Source organism: Mustela nigripes, chromosome 7 (assembly GCF_022355385.1).
Source record: "Mustela nigripes isolate SB6536 chromosome 7, MUSNIG.SB6536, whole genome shotgun sequence".
In the NCBI taxonomy this organism is placed as follows: domain Eukaryota; kingdom Metazoa; phylum Chordata; class Mammalia; order Carnivora; family Mustelidae; genus Mustela; species Mustela nigripes.
Window position 1 is genome coordinate 113401779 of NC_081563.1, and position 18132 is coordinate 113419910.

General features: G+C 53.8%; 1 protein-coding gene across 1 annotated transcript in view; it reads left to right on the plus strand.

The window, feature by feature from the left end:
- Window positions 1-5943: 5943 nt before the first annotated feature.
- The window catches only part of SCRT2 (scratch family transcriptional repressor 2), a 14159-nt gene continuing 1970 nt past the window's right edge, over window positions 5944-18132 (plus strand). Inside the window, exons 1-2 of the mRNA XM_059407677.1 lie at window positions 5944-7039; window positions 17940-18130. Of these exons, the coding sequence (XP_059263660.1) occupies window positions 6908-7039; window positions 17940-18130 (323 nt within the window). The 5' untranslated portion in view covers window positions 5944-6907. The remainder of the gene's footprint in view (window positions 7040-17939; window positions 18131-18132) is intronic.

Genomic DNA, 18132 nt, shown 5'->3' on the forward strand with positions numbered 1-18132 from the left:
GGCTCAGGGTGACCCAGGCCCAAACTCTGAACCACGTCACTTGCTTTTATGTGGGACACAGGTGTGGGGGTCTCTTAGCCACTCCACTCCCCTTCTAGAGGTTTCAGGGAGCCACTTAAGGTATGACCTTGTCAGGGACAGAGGATAGTATATTAAGGAACATCTCCAGCTTTAAGAAAAGACACTTTAATGAGGGAATGGCGAGGCTTGTGATAGGATAGGCACTCGATTATCCCCAAAGGCAAAAGGAAATCTTGAGGGCTGACAACCCAAACTCAGGCCAAAGAGGACTAGGGTGAGAAGGGGGTCATGAGGAGGTGTTTCACTCAACAGTCTATTCATTAATTCAAGAGATATAGTCATTGAGCCCATTTATTTGCCCAGCACTCTGTAGATGATGGGGTGTGGCAGTAAAGTGAGTGGATCTGGGCTCCCATTTGAGGAGCATTCGGCCCTGGAAGGGGAGGAAGAAGGAGAACCCCTTTGGAGGGCCCTCCCCTACCTACCCCAGCACTGGCACCTTTAGCCTTCTTAGAGGGAAGGACTTTATGGTTTAAAATCAGAGCTTTGCAGCCAGATCAGCCTCGTTTGAATCCTGACCCCTTACCAGGGTCTCCTTAGGCAACCATCTTGCTTCTCTGAGCCTTGGTTTCCTCTTCCATAAGATGGGGACATCAGTAGGGCCCCATTTGGCCCTGGATATGGTGGTTGAGATGATGGTTAAATTAAGTAATCCACACAAAGGGGTGGATTTGGCTCCCGGCACATAGTAAGTGCTCAATAAATGTCAGCTAGCATTATTATCACATGGTTCTCAGAAATGTGCTCCTTGCCACCACATGTCATGTCTGTCCTGGGCTAGATCCCAGGGTCAAGCGGAAGGGTGGGGGGAGTGATAGCAGAAAGGGGAACTAGCCAGGAGGGAGGAAAGAGTGCTCTAGGCAGCAGGAACAGGTCTGCAAAGGCCTTGAGGTGGGAGGCTTTGAGGGAAGAGGGTAGAAGCTTCAGGAGGGTCTGTGACCTGGCCACACACCTGACCTCTCCAGCTGGCCCCTTCCTGGAGCCTGCTGAGGCTCTGAGCTCCTGCGCCAGTGAGGAATGAAGACTGAAGGCTGCCAGGGCCTTGGCCATGGGAGGGGAGGCAGTGGGGCTAAGCGGTTGGAGGCCTGCCTCTGGAGCAGACCGCACTGGCTGTGAGACCTCGGACAAGTCACTTAAATCCTCTGGGCTCTGCTTCCTCCTCTGTAAAATGGGGCTAACCATCGTGTCTGCCCGAAAAGGCGAGTGTGCGGATTCACTCAGGTAATATTTGGAGAGTGTACACATCAGTCCCTGGCCGAGGGCCCAGAGTCGTAAGTGTTCCTTAAATGAATAAAATAAAGAAAAACACGTGTGGCTGTGATAAGAGGCCTGCCACTGGGCCCTCCTCTGGACTGCAGGCACTGAGAGCAGGGAACCTGGGCACGGCCGTTCTGCCCAGCGCGGGGCTCCTCCGCAGAAGACCTTTGCCCTGACCAGACTGCCCTGGCCCCACACGGCTGCCTGAGGCTCTGGCTCCACCATCTTCCTTTCTCCCATCTCTCCCTTCACAGGCGCCAGACCCGCGCCCTGGCTGAAGGCAGCCCTCTCTTCTCCACAGGTCTTAGCTCCCATCAAAGTCTGTCCCTCCCCCTCTGCGTTCACACCTGATTCCCAGAGAACCAAAGTGGCCCAAGAGAAAACCCCACACCCATCAAATTCCGGAGAACCCGCTGTGTGCCCTGAGGGCAAGACCAGCTCTGTGAGTCTCGGGGTGCAGAGCTTCACCTTTCTCCTACCTTCTCCCCTCTGGCCCCGAGGAGGAGGAGGGCCTGGATAGAACACACTGGAGAAGCAGAGCCGCGTAAGTGACGCTTACCAGAAAAAGGGCCCCATCAGCGTGCAGTGAATGCATTTGTGGCCACTCTCTTCCTTGGAATTCATACAGAATTCCATTATCGGCTCTGGACAGCAGCTCAGGGACTGTCTTGTCTCATGCCCATTTGACAGATGAGAAAGCTGGAGCCCAGGAAGGGGGAGCAGAGGGAGTAGTGCCGGGGCTAGAATCGGGCTGCTCCTTGCCAACCACAGGCAGTGAACCCTGCCAACAGGATGCCCCAGTCCCGCTATAGATGCGCAGAGGGAGCCGCAGGCAGGGGGCCCTTTTGCCAGCTCCCTGGACCAACACAGCCCTGAGACCCATACCCAGACACGAGTAGCTACCCTCCCTTCTGACCAGCAGAGCAAAGCTGAAATGTGGAGGATACCAGTGCAGACTAAGGAGAGGGCAGGAGGGCCGAGCCTGCAGTCCCCTCTAGCGAGACCCATTATATCAAGCCCAGGACTCCTGGGGAGGCAGCCAGCAGGCCACATGGATCTTGGACCCTCCCCAGCTCCTCCACGGCGACCTGTGGTCTTGAACGGGTCATTTCAGCCTCGTGTGTAGAATGGGGTGTAACAGAGTCTTCTCCCACGAGGCCATGGTGAAGCTTAGATGAGTGAAGATGTATAAATTAAAATAGTCAACAATTATCAAGTCAAGTTACTGTGGAACTGCTCTGTGACAGGCACTGCTTGAAACATTTCACAGGTACATTATTATGTAATCATCACCCTTGTGAGACAGGACCTGTTAATACCCCCATTTTACAGATGAGCAAACAGAGGCACTGAGAACCCCACCACTAGTGAGTGGTGAGAACTGAAAACAGCCTGTCTCTGAATCCCTCCAGCTAAAGCCCCTGGCGAGGGCCACTTCTGTGGAGGGCAAGCGTCTAGAACAGTGCCAGGCACACAGAGCTGCCCAGTGATGCTGCCGTTGGTAGAACAATAATTATTACTGTCGCAGGGGACACTTGCCACCAGCAGCGCTCTCTTCCCAAAAGTCAGAGGAATGACTATCCTGATGTGTTTTACAAAATCTAGCAGTTCTTCTCCTTAGAAAGAAGGGAGTAGTTAGCAAGTGCTCAAGGTAAACGTTTGTGGAACCGAAACATTTAATGGTCTTTTTAGAAAACATGAAAAAAAGGGGGGGGGGACCCACAGGCCTCCTGTCCTTCTTTCACTTTTCTAGGCACGTTTATTTTTATTTTGGTTCTTAGTTGCAAACGGGCTATGAGAGATTTCTGGATTCTACGTCCTTCACTTAACGTGATTCCATGAGCCCTTCCCTCATATGACAATTTTTACTGACTAGAGAGCAGTCCATCTCACACGTGTCTTCTTCACAGCCCCCTGCGATTTTCTCCTGTTTGGGGCTTTTATTCTGGTCTCTGATGCTGCGGCGAACATCCCAGAGATTAAAGTTCTTTACTTATTTGATGTGATTTGGAGACATTAGTTTCTCTGGAACCAGGAAGCCAGTGTTAGGGGAGATTTAGGGGACCAAAGTCCCTTCTTGGTGTCCCAGTGATGAAGCTGTGATAGCCGTTGTGTATTTCATCCACGTTTCAGGCCTCCCCACCCTGTAGTTATTCTTGAACCTCAATTTCTGGGCCAAAGGTTTTTTTCTTCTTCTTCCTCTTCTTTTTTTTGTTTTTTTTTTTTAAAGATTTTATTTGTTTATTTGACAGACAGAGATCACAAGTAGGCAGAAAGGCAGGCAGAAAGACAGGAAGGGAAGCAGGCTCCCTGCCAAGCAGAGAGCCCAATGGCGGGGGCGGGGGGCTCGATCCGGGGCCCTGAGATCATGACTTGAGCCAAAGGCAGAGGCTTTAACCCACTGAACCACCCAGGAGCCCCAAAGGTTTCTTCTTTTCTGCTAAAGGGGCCTAAGCCACCATCCAACCAGAGGACAGAGACCTGGGATCTTATGTTCAACCTGGCACTGGTGGTCAACAGGACCTTGGAGAAGCCCTGATGACAAAGAGCCCAGTCCCAGCTCTGTCCCTAAGCCACTGTGAACCTCACAGTGTCCCTAAGCCACTGTGAACTCCCTGGGTTCAGTGTCACGGTCTCTTTGTAGGAAATGGGAACGGTAGGACTGACAGGCAGGCAGAGATGAGCTCATGGGCACCCAAGTGTCTTTTTTTTTTTTTATTCATTTGAGAGAGAGGGCCCACAAGCAGGGGGAGGGGCAGAGGGAGAGGGAGCCCAAGGCAGTCCTTGATCTCCAGGACCCTGCGATCATGACCCGGGGGCCGAAGGCAGATGCTTAACTGACTGAGCCACCCAGCTGCCCCTGACCCAGGTGTCTTATCTACCACACTGGACTAAGCACGCCTAGAAGCAATCTCAGCACAGATGTCACCTCTTCCAGGAGACCCCTGCTGGCCACCCTGGCTAGGCACCATCATTCTCCATCCCCTCACCCAGTACTATGTTCCTCACAGCACTGAGCAACTACTTGAAAGGATATTGTTGATATCAGCATTTTCTTCTTCAGTGTCCCGCCACAGTCCCTTGAATGTCCCCTCCAAGAGAGAAGGGATGGGGACCGTCACCACTTACTCCACAGAACCCCACAGATACATGGGGTGCTCCAGGCACAACCGTAAACACGGAAGCCACATGTATTGAGCACTACTATAGGCCGCATTCCACTCCAAGTCTTTTATATATAGCAGTTCTGGTAATGCTGCCAAGCCCCTGAGCTGGCAGCAGTTATTATCCCCATTTCGTGAAGGGGGAAAGTGAGGCACAGAGCCGTTGAATAACTCGCCCATGGTTCCATAGCTGGTAAGGGGGGAAGCAGGGGTGTCCCACTGTACATTGTAAAAGTACGCTGAGCCAAACATGGGACAGAGTCTCTGTCCCCACCAAGCTCAGGGGCTGAAGGGCAAGCTGGGCTAGTCCACCACATAGGAAGTCGGGATACTTCCTACAGGAAGTGATCCCTCAGCTAAGACCTAGGGGTGTGCTAGGATGAAGTGAGGAGAAGGACAATCTGGGGAGAGGAAAGACTGGCCAAGAGAGATAAGCCAGTGGGCACCAAGCCTGAAGAACTAGAAGTGGCCCGTGTGGCTGTAGTAGGGAACTCAGGGGTATGCCATGAGTCAAGGGGTACGATCATCTCAACCCTCAAAGATTAAAGTTAAAAAAAAAAAGTCCCAGGGAGCAAACTGTATGAGGCAGTATAGCTGGGAAGATGGGCAATGCACACGCCACCCCCAAGATCATGCAGGCCCTTGGCAAGCTCAAGGGCCCAGATTTTATTCCAAGATTCTACATCATACCTCAAAGACTGTGTGAGCCCCTCACTCATTGGTGCCCAAAGGCCATACAAGGGTTTCTGGAAATTTCTGCTGACTCACTGTAGGACCTCAGGCACCTCCATACCCTCTCCAGGTCTTAGTATCCCAACTGGTATTGAATGACCCAATCCCAAAAGCACATCCCCACTCCATCAGCCTGGCATCCCATAAACAGAATGCTATTGACCAGTGAGATCCTGGCATTCCTGGAGTCCGATTCTGGGACTCTTGTGCACAGGCCATCCCATACTTGCTGAAGCCAGCCCACCACCATGGCACTTTGCCAAGCAGTCTCTGGGCAGGGGGCTGGGTTCTCCTGCTCCTCGTTCCTCCCAGATATAGGAGCTCCCCCAGGTTTTGGCCGGATGGTGGGGTGGCGGGGATCTACTCAGATCCTCCTGGAGACAAAGGAGCTGACCTGCAAAGAGTTCCAGCGGGAGCCCCGCTCCCCCTCCCTTCCCCCTTCTCCCTTCCCAGTCCACGTGTCTCTATTGTCTGCTCCCCGCTTCAGGGAAAGACACAGCCTCGGATGTGTCAAAACCACCACCCCCCGGCAGCAGGGAAATTAATTACTGGACGATTTTCACTTCCTCTTGCAGCGCCTGCCTGAGCTAGGCACCGGAACAGGACCGAATGAGCGGGGCCAGCATCCGCATGGGGGACTTGCTGCCCCCACCAGTTCTGGGAGAAGAAAGTTGAACCCCAAACCCAATAGGGCGCTTCAGTGGGAGGTCAAGCTGGGGTGGGGGTGACGACTTCCTCTAGTTAAAACTGAGTGTCTACACTGGCCACTTCTGAATTGGGGGAAAGGGAGAGGACTGGAGGCAGGAGGGTCGCAGCTGGGGAGCTCACACTCTTTTCTTTGCATCCCCTTCCCTGTGTCCCCATGTGCCTGAACCCCACCTGCCCAGACCACTCTCTGTCCTCTCCCCTCGGCTTCTCCCTCTATCTTACACTTTTCTTTCCCTTTCTTGGCATCCCTGAGGGGCTTTCTTTTTGTGTGTCTGGATCTCTCTTTCTCCCATGGGTGTGTGAGCGTGTGTTGCTACTTCTTTCCATCTCTGTTTTCCTATGTTTCTCTCTTGTGTCTTTTTGTCCTTATCTCGGTCCCTATTTCTACCTCTTTCAGTGTGTGTGTCTCTCTTTCTCTGTATGCCTCTGTCTTTCTCTGTGTATCTCCTCTCTCCCTCTCTCTCTCTTTCCCTCCTCCCCCCCTCCCCACTCCTCTTTCTCCGTCTCTCTATATCTCTGCGCCTTTCTCGCCCTCACTTTCTCCCCTCCTGCCTGCCCGCTGCTCCCTGCGCCTGGCCTGCCCCCACCGCTGCCGGTTCAGGGGAACGTGTGCGGAGCGATTGTCCTGGGGGACATTTGATGGATTAGAGCGCTGAACAGTTCCATTGCTAGGGGACCACCTGATCTCCTCCAGCCTGCGTCCCATATAAAGCCGGCAGCCGGAGTGCTGAGCACAGCTCCAGCGATCGCCCGTCTGCGCGCCGCCGCCGCCAAGCCCGAGCGGGAGCCCGAGCCAGAGCCGGGGCCGCCGCCACCGGTGCCGGCTCCGCGCTGCCGCCCGCCCGCCCGCTGGGAGCTGTCCAGTGCTGAAACCCCGCGCCGACAGCCAATCGCGCCCGACTGGCCGCCTCCCCCCACCGGGGCCCCACGCAAGTGCCCCCGCCGAGCCCCCCGCCAGTCGCACCATGCCGCGCTCCTTCTTGGTAAAGAAGATCAAAGGGGACGGCTTCCAGTGCAGCGGGGTGCCGGCCCCCACCTACCACCCCTTGGAGACCGCCTACGTGCTGCCTGGAGCCCGGGGGCCGCCCGGGGACAACGGGGAGTAGGACCCGGGGGGGGGGGGGGGGGAGAGGGAGGGGAGTTCGAGCCCTCCCCATCTCGGGCCACGAGGAGGGGTGCGCGCGGCGGGGAACCCCGGGAGGAGATTTCCCTAGCTGTGTGCGCCTCCCGGGCTTCCCGAGGGCCGGGCGGGCGGGGCAGGGGCTAGGTCCCTACAAAGGGAAAGTCGCAGGGTCGATCCATCCCACAGCCACGCGCCAGCCCGGACTTTGAAAGTTGTGGCCCTAAACGGGGCTGGAGTGAGAGGTGGTGAGAGAATGGAAAGAGAGAGAGAGGCACCCACGAAGGGCTAATGCTGGGGGGGCTAATGCACAAGGCAGTCTGAGGGTCCTCTCTCCCTGGTGGAGGGAAGGAGGCTGGCTGCCTGAGTGTACTGCCCTAGTGGGGAAAATAAGCAAGCCAGGACTACCAGTCCCTGGGGAGATAGGGCTGGCTCCTTGGGTGTAGCTGGGGGCACCCTCCTTCCCTTCAAGCCTGCTCCCCCTGGCGATGCCAGACAAGTGTACCCAGGCCCCCTCTCTCAGCAACTCTTTTGTTACCCTCAGCCACATGCCTGCCAAAGGCTGGGCCTGTCCTTGCGGCTGCAAGAAAGAGGGGATTTCTAGGAGGTGTTCCCCTAAAGTGGCTCCTGATCCCCTGGGCTGCACTCCTTCCCCACTCCAGCTTCTCAACCCCCTCCAGAGCCAGCCCTGCTGTTCCTTGTAAGTCCCCCACCCCCAGCACACTCCATCTCTTCTCAGAGCAAGTTCCTGCAGGGACAAGGGTTTGAGGGACAAGAGAGGTCATTCAGCCTCAGAAAGGGGTGATCTCTGAAGGGTATGGAGAAGAATCAGAGACTGCCTGTGTATACCCCATCCCCCATCAAGGGGATCACAAAAGGGTTCTCCTCTCATGGCCCATACCAGGCAGGTATCTGGAGAAGAGGCATCCCTTTGGCACTAAGAAATCTGACATCACATGTGGCATCAGCTTTGGGGTGTGTGGAGGGGAGAGGGGTGAGGGAGGAGAGGAGAGGGGAGGGGAGAAAAAGAAGAGAAGAAAGGGCTGGGGTGGGGGGTGGAGGGAGGTGAGGTGGTGAAGGCAGGGGAGTTTTCACCTTAGGGATTTCCAAGCACTTCACCCACATTCCATCACTCTATCAAGCCAGGTAGCAAGAAAGTGCTGGGCAAAGGGCTCTGTGACCTCATCAAGGTCAAAGAAATTAGGGAGTGATCAGGGATACAGCTATAGTTTCTCAGCCTTGTGCCTCCTCCAGAGAACCAACCCCCTTTTTCCATTGCCTATATGTCCCCTTATTCTACTGTCCTCTTTTCTTGACCCCAGGGCCTCTTGGGGTCAAGGACAGAGGCCCAGGGATATGGCTGGGCTTATATGAGTGCTGGCAGGACAGAGGGTAGACCTGGGACCATGCCAGGGCTGGGGAGTATGTGTGCTAGGATCTGGGTAGGAACTGAAATGCCTGCAAGATGAGGATGTGGATTCCTTGGGGGACTGACACAAAGCCCTAGGCTCCCACCCCCTGGAGCCCCAGTGGTCCTGTCCCCAGGCCAGTTGAGGAAACCCAGAGAAGCTTAGAGAATTTCTCTTGCACAGCCCAAACTGCAAACTATTCCTCAGGAGGGTGACAGGAGCGCCTGGCTTTGAATTCAGTCTCAAAAAGCTTTGAAAGGAACCCTTGAGTGAATCGTGGTGGGGTCAAGGCAAAAGTTGGAGCAAAGCTATCAGCAAGGGTGTTCCTATGGGGGTTCCACCGGGTTCGACACCCTAGAACCTCCCCTGTCTCTGGCCCTTTCCCCCAAAGGGCTCTAGACTAGCTCCCTAGCCTCCAGAGAATCCTGAGGCTGTTGTGATAGTCTGATATCTGGCCTGGAACTCTGGGAGACTAGGTCTCTGACTCACTGTGTGACCTTAGGCAAGTGTCTTCCCTTCTCTGGTCCTCTGTCTTCCCAGCAGCGAAAGAGTTTGGATGCTGAACTAAGTATCCTTCCAACTCTGACAAGCTCAGCTTTTGTGAAGGTCAACTGTGAGATGGGAGGCACTGGAGATGCCTGGATGAGGGTCTAATGGACTGCAGGGGGCCATTGTCAGGGTCTCTGTAGGATTCTGTTTGCCATCCAACGCCTGGCTGAGGGTGGCAGAGTTTCTGAGACCAGGTATTTCTTAGCTTCATTCTCTGCAGGATGCCCCACAACGAGGACAGGCACCCTGGCCTAGCTGCTTTGGCAGTGCCTGCGGTAAAGGGCCTGTGCCAGAGACCGGGGGTGACCCTTCAAGCCTGGGTATGGCTGGGAAACACAGGGTCCGCCTCATCCTGTTTTCAAGGGCCTCTCCTATCCCTGGGGTGTGGCTAGACTGGACAGTGAGGCTCCCTCATTCCATGGGTGGACAGGGTGCTGGGGGTCCTCAGAGAGCCTGCCGGCTAGTGGCCCGTTGTCTCCGCTCTGCCGGAAATAACCTTGCTGAGCGTTTGAGGGAAGTGTGAAAAATTGCTGAGCCGACGTTTTTCTCTCCCAGCGTGTGTAAGTGTGCTGGGTAAACAAGGAGAAAGAGAGGAGGGGGGGAGGTGAGGAGATGGAGGGAGGGAGGGAGGGGAAGGGAGGGGGAAGGGGGGAAGGGCCTGGGGCTGGAGATAGTTCCAGTTATTAGAAAGATCCTCTTACAAGCCATTCCTGCAGCAACGGCCGCAGGGTCAGGATGAAGCTTGTGGGAGGGGAAGCTGGGGAGGGGTGTAGGGAGGGGGCCTGTGAATGTGGAGGTCAGAAGAACCACAGGCTCCTAACTGATGGAAGATGCAGGGCCCCAAATAAAAGAGGTGTACTCCCAGCTCAGGGAATGCCTGGGAGTGCTGAGGATTCCTGGAGGACTCCTCCTACACAAATACACACACACACACACACACACACACACACACACACACACACACACGGATGCTCTTCTTTGCCTCCCTACTCCCTCCCTTTTCAGCCTCTGAGGGCTGGGCAAAGGGTGAGGCAGGTGCATTGGGGTTCCAGGCCGCCCCCCACCAGCCCAAAGAACTCCGAAATAGGGAAGGGGAAGCCTCCCAAATTTAAAAAATCTCCAGGCCTTTCTGCATAGCTCCCCAAAGAAGGGAGACCAGATTTAATTCCACCATCCTGCCCAATACAATGCCTCATTTCTCCCCCTCCTGCTCCTCTTGCTCCTCCACTGTTTTCTGCCTCGGTGCAGCCTCCCCTTCCACTCCTCTTCCCTGGGTGATGCTGAACACAGATTCAGTCTTGTGAGATGCCAACTCACATCCCCCTAACCCTCTCACACCCTCATCCTCCAACTCCGTCAAGCCCGCCGCTTTGCAGGCGCTGGGCCCCCACCCTGGGGAGATGCTGGGCACTCTGAGCTATCCCAGAGCGGGCTGCTGCTTATCTATCTGCACAGCAGTAGTCTCCACGGACTGAGCAAAGACAGCTTCACTCCCTCACACTCTCACATCCTAACTCAGAACTCCAGCCAGGCTCCGGGTCCCCCTTTCTCTGTATCCCCAGCCGAGTCCTGCCTCCATACTCCTTCAGAGTGCATCTGACCCAGGCAGATGAGGGATCAATGCCAATCCAATAACACAGTTGTCTGCCCTCCACAGCTACATTAAGCCTCCCCAGCAGGCCGGGGAAGCACTCCTACTCTTGCCCATGGGCTTATCTAGTTGACCACATTATACCAGCGCCCACATCCTCTCACTCCCTCTGATGGCGCCAGGGAGTCGCTCCAGGCCGGGCCTGGAAGCCTGGCTGAAAATCCCCAACACATCCACCCCACACCTCAGAAAGTCCATCTTGAGAGCAGGGATGCAAAAGGGCTGCCCCAATCCCTTGGCAGAGGGAGCCCAGAGAAGGCTGGGGAGGTGCCCAAGGACACACAGCAGGCCCATCTGGCTCTTTAACTAGCATTTCCCCTGGCGTCTCAGTCTTGGTCTAGGTCCACGATACAGGTTAGAGACATGTCAGAGGTCCAGGTTCAAAGTCCAGGTCCAATGTCTAGTCTAATGTCCAAGTCCAGATCTGAGATCCAAGCCTAACAACCATGTTCAACCTTAATTCCAAGGTCTAGGTCCAAAGTCAATGTGCAAGGTTATAGGTCCTATCCAATATTCAGAACAAATTCATGTCCAAGTTCAAGTTTCAATGTCTAAGATCAGGTCCAGGTCAATGCTCAGGTTCAGGGTCCAGGATTAAGCCCCAGGTCGAACTTCCAGTCCAAGGTCATGTCCAGGTCCATTCTCGAGGCTTCCCAGGCTCAAGTCTTAGACCCACCATTATTTTTCTCTGTGTCCTTGGACTAGTCTTCCCCTACTCCAGCCTTGGTTTCCCTTTCATGAACTCAAGCAGTTGAACTTGCTCTCAGCTCTGACCTTCTAGGGATCCAGAAATTTGACTTTCCTAAGAATTAGTCAGTGGGAATATGGAATAACAGGGCCCACGTGGGATATAGAATCTGGGGCCCACAGCCTCCCCGAAAACCTGGGGTCACAAAGGGGACATGAAGGCCTGGAGCTGAGCATCCGCTCTTCAAACAGTCTCAGTTTGTAGTTCCTGAGGGAGAGCAGAATACATCAAGTCCCTATGTCAGCACAGCAAGTTACATATCTCAAAGACTCCCTGCACCCCCTAATCTCCCCACACGCTGTGGGCAAAGGGCAGTGAGCATGGGGGGTGGGGGTGGGGGGGGTAGAATTATCTCCAAACTACAAAGGCAAATGAGGCCAAGGAGGCCCATCACTCGCACGAGGTCACAAGGGCATAAATGGTGGACCCAGTCACATCTCCCTGTTGAGCGCTTCATCTACACATTCTAGGGACATTCACAGCCTAGAGGTCCTCTGGGGGGCACAGTGAGAGAGATGGGGCCCCTACACTCCCTGACCTCCCTCCCAGCTGTCTCTAGCTGCCAGCCTTTGGTAGGAAGGGAGGTTGGAGAGGCCCTCTGATTGCACCTCCCTGGAGCAGAGAGGGTAGGGCAGAAAGCGGGAGGCTTGGAGAGCCTGCATGCATTGTGCAAGGGCCTGCTGAGATTCCCCCCAAGGGAGCACGAGGCTGCTCCACCAGCCAGTGCTAGGCAATTCAAGACCCTTAGCCACCTACTCCTATCTCTACAACCTCTTGAAAAATCTTTCCTATTGATTCCTGCAGAGCTGTGGACCTCCCTGTGGGCCACAGGAATTGGGTCACAGTCAGGAAAAAACAGAATATGTGGGATTTCTGGAGGGGAGAAAGTGGGGAGGGACTCTGGAATCCTCTAGACACTCCCTGGGCCTGGGTCAGTGGGCATCAGCCCCACACCCTATAGCCGTGGTCACGTTGAGCCAGACCTCATTCTGTCCCCTGATCATCTGGACTCAGGGACCCCTCCCCAGTGGGCAGGTGTACCAGCTGCCAGGCCCTTGGAGGAGGTGGGTGTCATTTCTGGTCCAGTGCCCAGGGAACAGCTAACAAAGATGCTATAATAAGGGGAGGGGGAGGTACCAGCCCCTTTGCCCAGCTCTGTGAGCAGACAGGAGAAACTATTTTTATCCCGCTTTGCTGCTGACAGACCTGGCTTTCTGCTCAGCTGGCTGGAGCTGATTCTCGAGGCCCGAGGCCCTGGCACAGCAAGCAGCAGCTCTAAATATACCCGTGCAGCAGCCCCTCCAGCTCCACCACCAAGCAGGGCTGGGCCCTCCTCAGGAAAGTGGGCCACCTGGAAAGCTGGCCCACCACCAGGCCCCTCTCTTTTTCTGCCCATCTCAAGGCAGGGAAGTGGGACGGGGGCTGGAAATTCCCAGCAGGAAGTTTGGGACCCTAGGAATCTGGGAGAGACTAGGAAAAGGAGTCAGGACTAAGAGGCAGAAGGCTGGCCTAGCTCTTACGAGAGCTTGTGACCAAAGAGCTTGCTTCGTGACCTGAGGTGGGTCAAGGCCCCTCTCTGAGCCTCAGCTTCTGCAGGGCACGGTAGGAAGTGACTATCAGGTTCCCTCAGACAGGAGCTAGTGTGCACAAAGCACTTGTATACAGTAAGTATACTCAGTGTCAATCACTACTTGTACTGCTTTTATTTGCAAAAATTTACAAGGGGCAGGAACATTTTCCCAAGCAGTTTCTCCACAGCCCCAGCCCCTCATCAACCCCTCAGACATAGGCCAACTAGGTGATGTTATCTGAAGAAACCCACTGCCCCTTTGCCACACCAACTGTAAACTTCCCACCACCAGCAGTCTCCATCCAGTTGGGGTGTTTTGGAAAAAACACATACTCTGGAGGGTTGTAAGCCTAACTCCTCTGCCAGTGACCTTGGACAAACCTTCTCCCCTCTCTGGGCCCCCAAGCCTCTGGGCGTAACATACTGCCTGGCACAGAGGGAGGCTGACAGGAAGCAGTGGTAGGTAGCAGTGGTGGTATTTACTCAAGATGCCCCCTGCCCTCTCCCCAAGGGGCCAGTCAGATGAGACTGTGACTGTGGAGCACCCGGCACCTTAATATCCATGAAATTCCCTTCCCACCACTCCTTTGAGTGCAGGATTTTTAATTTTTTAATCAATTCTGGACTTTCCATCTAAAGTATTAAGACTCATAAGCAGAGAACACCAAAAGTCATTCTCAGGTGACACGTGTATGATATCGCTGTATCTCCAAAGTGTCCCTCCAAGTGGCAGGGGTGGCTCTGATCCCTATCCCTCAAATAGGGGATTTGAGCCCAGAGAAGCTGTGTGACTTGCTCAAGGTCACACAGCTAGGATATGGGTAAAAGAGCCAGGATGAGTGTGCCCCTGGTTTTCTCTCTGGGTCCCTGGCCATTCCTGCCTCTATTGCGACCCAAACAGGAGAGCCCTGTCTCACCCTGTCAGGTGGAGGACAGGCAGCTCAGCCATCTCTGGTCACCTGTGGAGCAGAGGAAAGCACCCCAAACCCATCTGGGTTCCATGCACAGTCAGAGCACAACTTAGGAGTGTCCTGAAGGGTTCTCCAGGGTTGAGGACCAGAGAGGTGAGGTGCTTTGCCCAAGGTCCCATAGCAGCCTGAGACACCCGTGTGTGTCTCCTTCTACTCCTGGTAGATTAGAAGGATATCACCAGAAATGCAGGGATGATAATGATGACAATAATAAAAGCAGCTTGAGAGGCTATTGTGTGCCAAGCATTGTACTAAGCACTTTATATGCATTAACTCATTTAATGCTATTATATGCTATTATATGCTCCCTTACACATATGTGGCACAAAAAGGTTAAATAACTTACCAAGGTCACATAGACAGGGAGAAGTCTAGGCTGATCTGAGGAGGATGAGGTGGAGTTGAGGGTGTTTGTGAAGGACAGGAAAATGGGCATCCCTGAGGATCTATTCTGCCATGGGGCAGAGTGAGCCTTTAAAGCATACCAGTCAACCTTCTTCCTATACAGACCAAATCCAGAGAGGTTAAGTAACCTGTCCAAGGTCACAAAGCAAGTTAGAACCACCTAGTCCTAATGTGACCATGCAAACTCTCATAGAACCCCCAACTCCACCCCACCCCACAACCCATGCTGAGCTCCACAGATGCGGGGAATCAGGTCTGGCCTGCAATGCCCGGCCTGAAGCCAGTTAGGCATCCATCCCTAGGCAGAGGACCAGCCTTTGTTTGAGGAACCCCTATTTCTATATAAAGAGCCCCCCAGCGACAGGAGTACGGTGCTGCAGTGCTGCAGGCTGCCACCAGAGGGCACCACGGGCAGGAAGCCCAATTTGGGTGAGGACTTGCCTGGTTCACTGAACTCCTACTACCCCACCAGAAGTTTCCTCACCCCAAACATGATGTAAAAATTACACATCCTGAGGAAACAGAGGCCCGGAGAAGAACATCAGGATGTGTCTTGGCAGGTGCCAAGAAAACTGCAGTACAGAAACCCAGCTGGGAAGGTTATTATTATTACTAATAATAACAGCACACATGGATCAAGGGTTTGCAATATGCCCAGCACTGGGGTGGGATCCTAGCTCTAAGTTACTTGCTGGGCATGTTACTTAATTACCTTGTATCTAAATTTCCTGATCTGTAACATGGTGCCAACTGGAGTCATGAGGATGGAATGCATTCGTGCATATAAAGCCCTAAAACAGCATCTGACAAGTGCTCTAGCATATTCATCACTATTTCTTCATTTTTCATTCACTGTTTATTTACTCATGGACTCCTTGGTACAACTGTATGCAGGCTTACATTATCCCCTATTTTAGAGCTGGGGCAAGAGAGGCACAGAGAGGTCAAGCAGTTTGTCTAAGGTCACACAGCTGGGCACCATAAAGTTGGAACTCCATTCAGGCAGCCTGGTACCAAGGTGGTGCTCTCAACTAGTATGCCATCCTTATTTCATAACAGAACATGCAAGGCGCTGGTCACAAGATCAGCAATCCCCTGCAAATGGAGATCTATCCCCTGAGGCACAGAGAGGGGCATGACTTGCTCAAGGTCACCCAGAATCTCTGCGGGGAATCAAGCTGTCCCAAGAACAGCCAGACAGAATGGCTTGTAGCAGATCCTGCTGGGCTGGGGAGTGAGGCTGGCCTGGCAAATCTTTATCACCGTTTATCACCCATTTCACAAATAATTTACCTTGTGCCCACAAGATAGGGCACCAGGGATAGCAGGTGAACCACCCAGCTGTAGCCCCTGCCTCGGGGACCTCTGGGAGTGTGGAAAACAAGGGGAGCAGTGCAGTAGATCCCAATCCTGGCTCCATCCCTTGAACAAGTACCATCACCTCTCCATGCTTCCATTTATGTGTCATAGAAGTGGTTTTGTGACATTTGGTCAGGCGAGGGGAGTGAAGCGCTTAGCACAGGGTCCGGCACGCAGTAAGTGCTCAGTAAATATTAGCTATTGTCATCATTATTCCTAGTAGTTACAGTGGAAATATAGGAGAGAGGAGGTCTGGGAGTGTCTGAAGGTTTTTAACTTAGTCTGAAACAATATTCTCTCTGAATGTTTTGGGGCATGAGTGCAAAGCTTGATTCCTGGCCTGGGAGGTGGGGGAACCTCCAGACCAATGGCAGACAGGAGGGGAGGATTGGGTGCTGAGAGGCTGGGCAACCTTCCCTCCCCAATTAAAAAAACTGCCAGCACCACTGCGTTTCTCTGCAACCAGAGCCCCTCCCTACTGAGTCATCCACCCCCACAATCCCAAACCACTTCTGTGTGCAGTGGGTCCTGTGCCAACATCTGAAGGGAAAGAAGAAAAAAACAAGGGGCCTAACCTTGTCTTCAGGGTTGGGGGACAGTCTGCACAGACTTTATTCTATCACCATCCCAGATCCCAGAGGAGAGGAAAAGGTACAGAGGCTGAATGAGGCAGGATGTTTCAAGGAAGGAAGGCTCTGAATCCAGTTCCCAGCTTACAAAGTCCTCTTCCACCTGCTTTCTTGAGTTGGGGATGTTGAAGGTGAAATGTGGGGAGAGCAGGTCTCAAGGTCAGAAGGAGAGGGTTAAATCTCCTAGTTTGCCCAGCTTTCCCCAGCTTGAAACCTCAGAAAGGGGCCTAACCTTCACTGTCCTCCTGGAATCAAAAGACAATGGACACACAACCTTGGTGCCAGGTTGATAACTTTGTGCCTATCTGCCAGAAATTCTCCTGGGAGCCCAGACCCCAGGGTCCTCTTGGGAGGGTGCTAGGACCAGCTAGGTCTTGAGGGGAGAGACAAATCAAGGTGGCCCCTGCAGTTGGGAAGCCTCTGCGGAACCCCCTGGGAGAGCCTCAGTCTGTCTACCCACCAATCACACAAACCCAAGTAGACAGGATTTCTGGTCCGACTACGAAGAGGAGGGAGGAAGAGGGGGAGGTGAATTCTCCCAGGGAGACCCCAGAATGTTTCTAGTGGAGCTGGAAGCAAAACAGGCTTGGGAGCAAGGACAAGAAAGTCCCCTTCCTGGACTGCCTATAACATGCCCCACACTTGACCTCTTAAATCCTCTAGCATCCCTGGGAGGTGGGTCTATCAAGATTTTTAATTCATTTATGCAACATCTACTTATTGCACACCTTTTTAAAGCCAGGTACACGCTGGGCACACAGAGTCAGCCCTTGGAAGCTCATAGTCGGGGGGGAGAGGCAGACAATTAAGTAATCTTCAGTGAAGTCACTTTTTTAAGCAAGCAAAAAGTGTAATTATAATAGCTAACATTTATATAGCAATTGCTGTGTGCTCCCTCCCTCCCTCTCTTTCCTGATTGCCTTACACGGAAAATGAGGATGATAACAATACCAACTTTGCAGGGTCTATAAGGGTTGAATGAGTTAACACACATAAACCAGAGGCAGAGCCTGGTGCACGCTTAACACACACTTCTTTTCATCACTTAACTTCTTTTCATCACTTAACACAAAGACTCTGGGAGGCAGTGTCCAAATATAAGCTCCATTTTGTAGATGAAAAAACAGATTCAGAGAAGTTATGGCAAGCACCAAAACAGCAGAATGTTGTTAGAACAAAGACTGCACGGCCTTTGGCGTCAACCTGCTAAGGCCTGCATCTTGGCTCCATCACTTACTAGCTGCGAATTTACAGACTCATTTTGTCTTCATCTGTAAAGTGGGTGTAATACCAGTAGGAGTTTCACTGCGTGGTTGTGAGCACTTCAGAAAATAGTGAGCACACAGCCGGTAGAACCGTGGGAGCACCGTGCTCCGAGAGGGTGGTGCAGGGGTTGTTTCCATCGTGGGCCACAGAGAAGGAATCTGAACCCAGGCAGGGGGAAGGTGCACAGCAGAGGCCACTGTCTTACCAGCGGCCAGTGTCTCCCAAGCGCGAGCACGCGGACGCCCCGAAGGGAGGGCGCGCGGAGTGACTGGCCCTCTGCAGCACCTCACCTTCGTCCTCGCTCCCTTCCCTCCCCTGCAGGTTATGCCCCGCACTGCCTGCCCCCCAGCAGCTACGATGCGGACCAGAAGCCAGGCCTGGAGCTGGCGCCGGCCGAACCCGCCTACCCGCCGGCGGCCCCGGAGGAGTACAGCGATCCGGAGAGCCCGCAGTCCAGCCTGTCGGCGCGCTACTTCCGCGGGGAGGCGGCCGTGACCGACAGCTACTCCATGG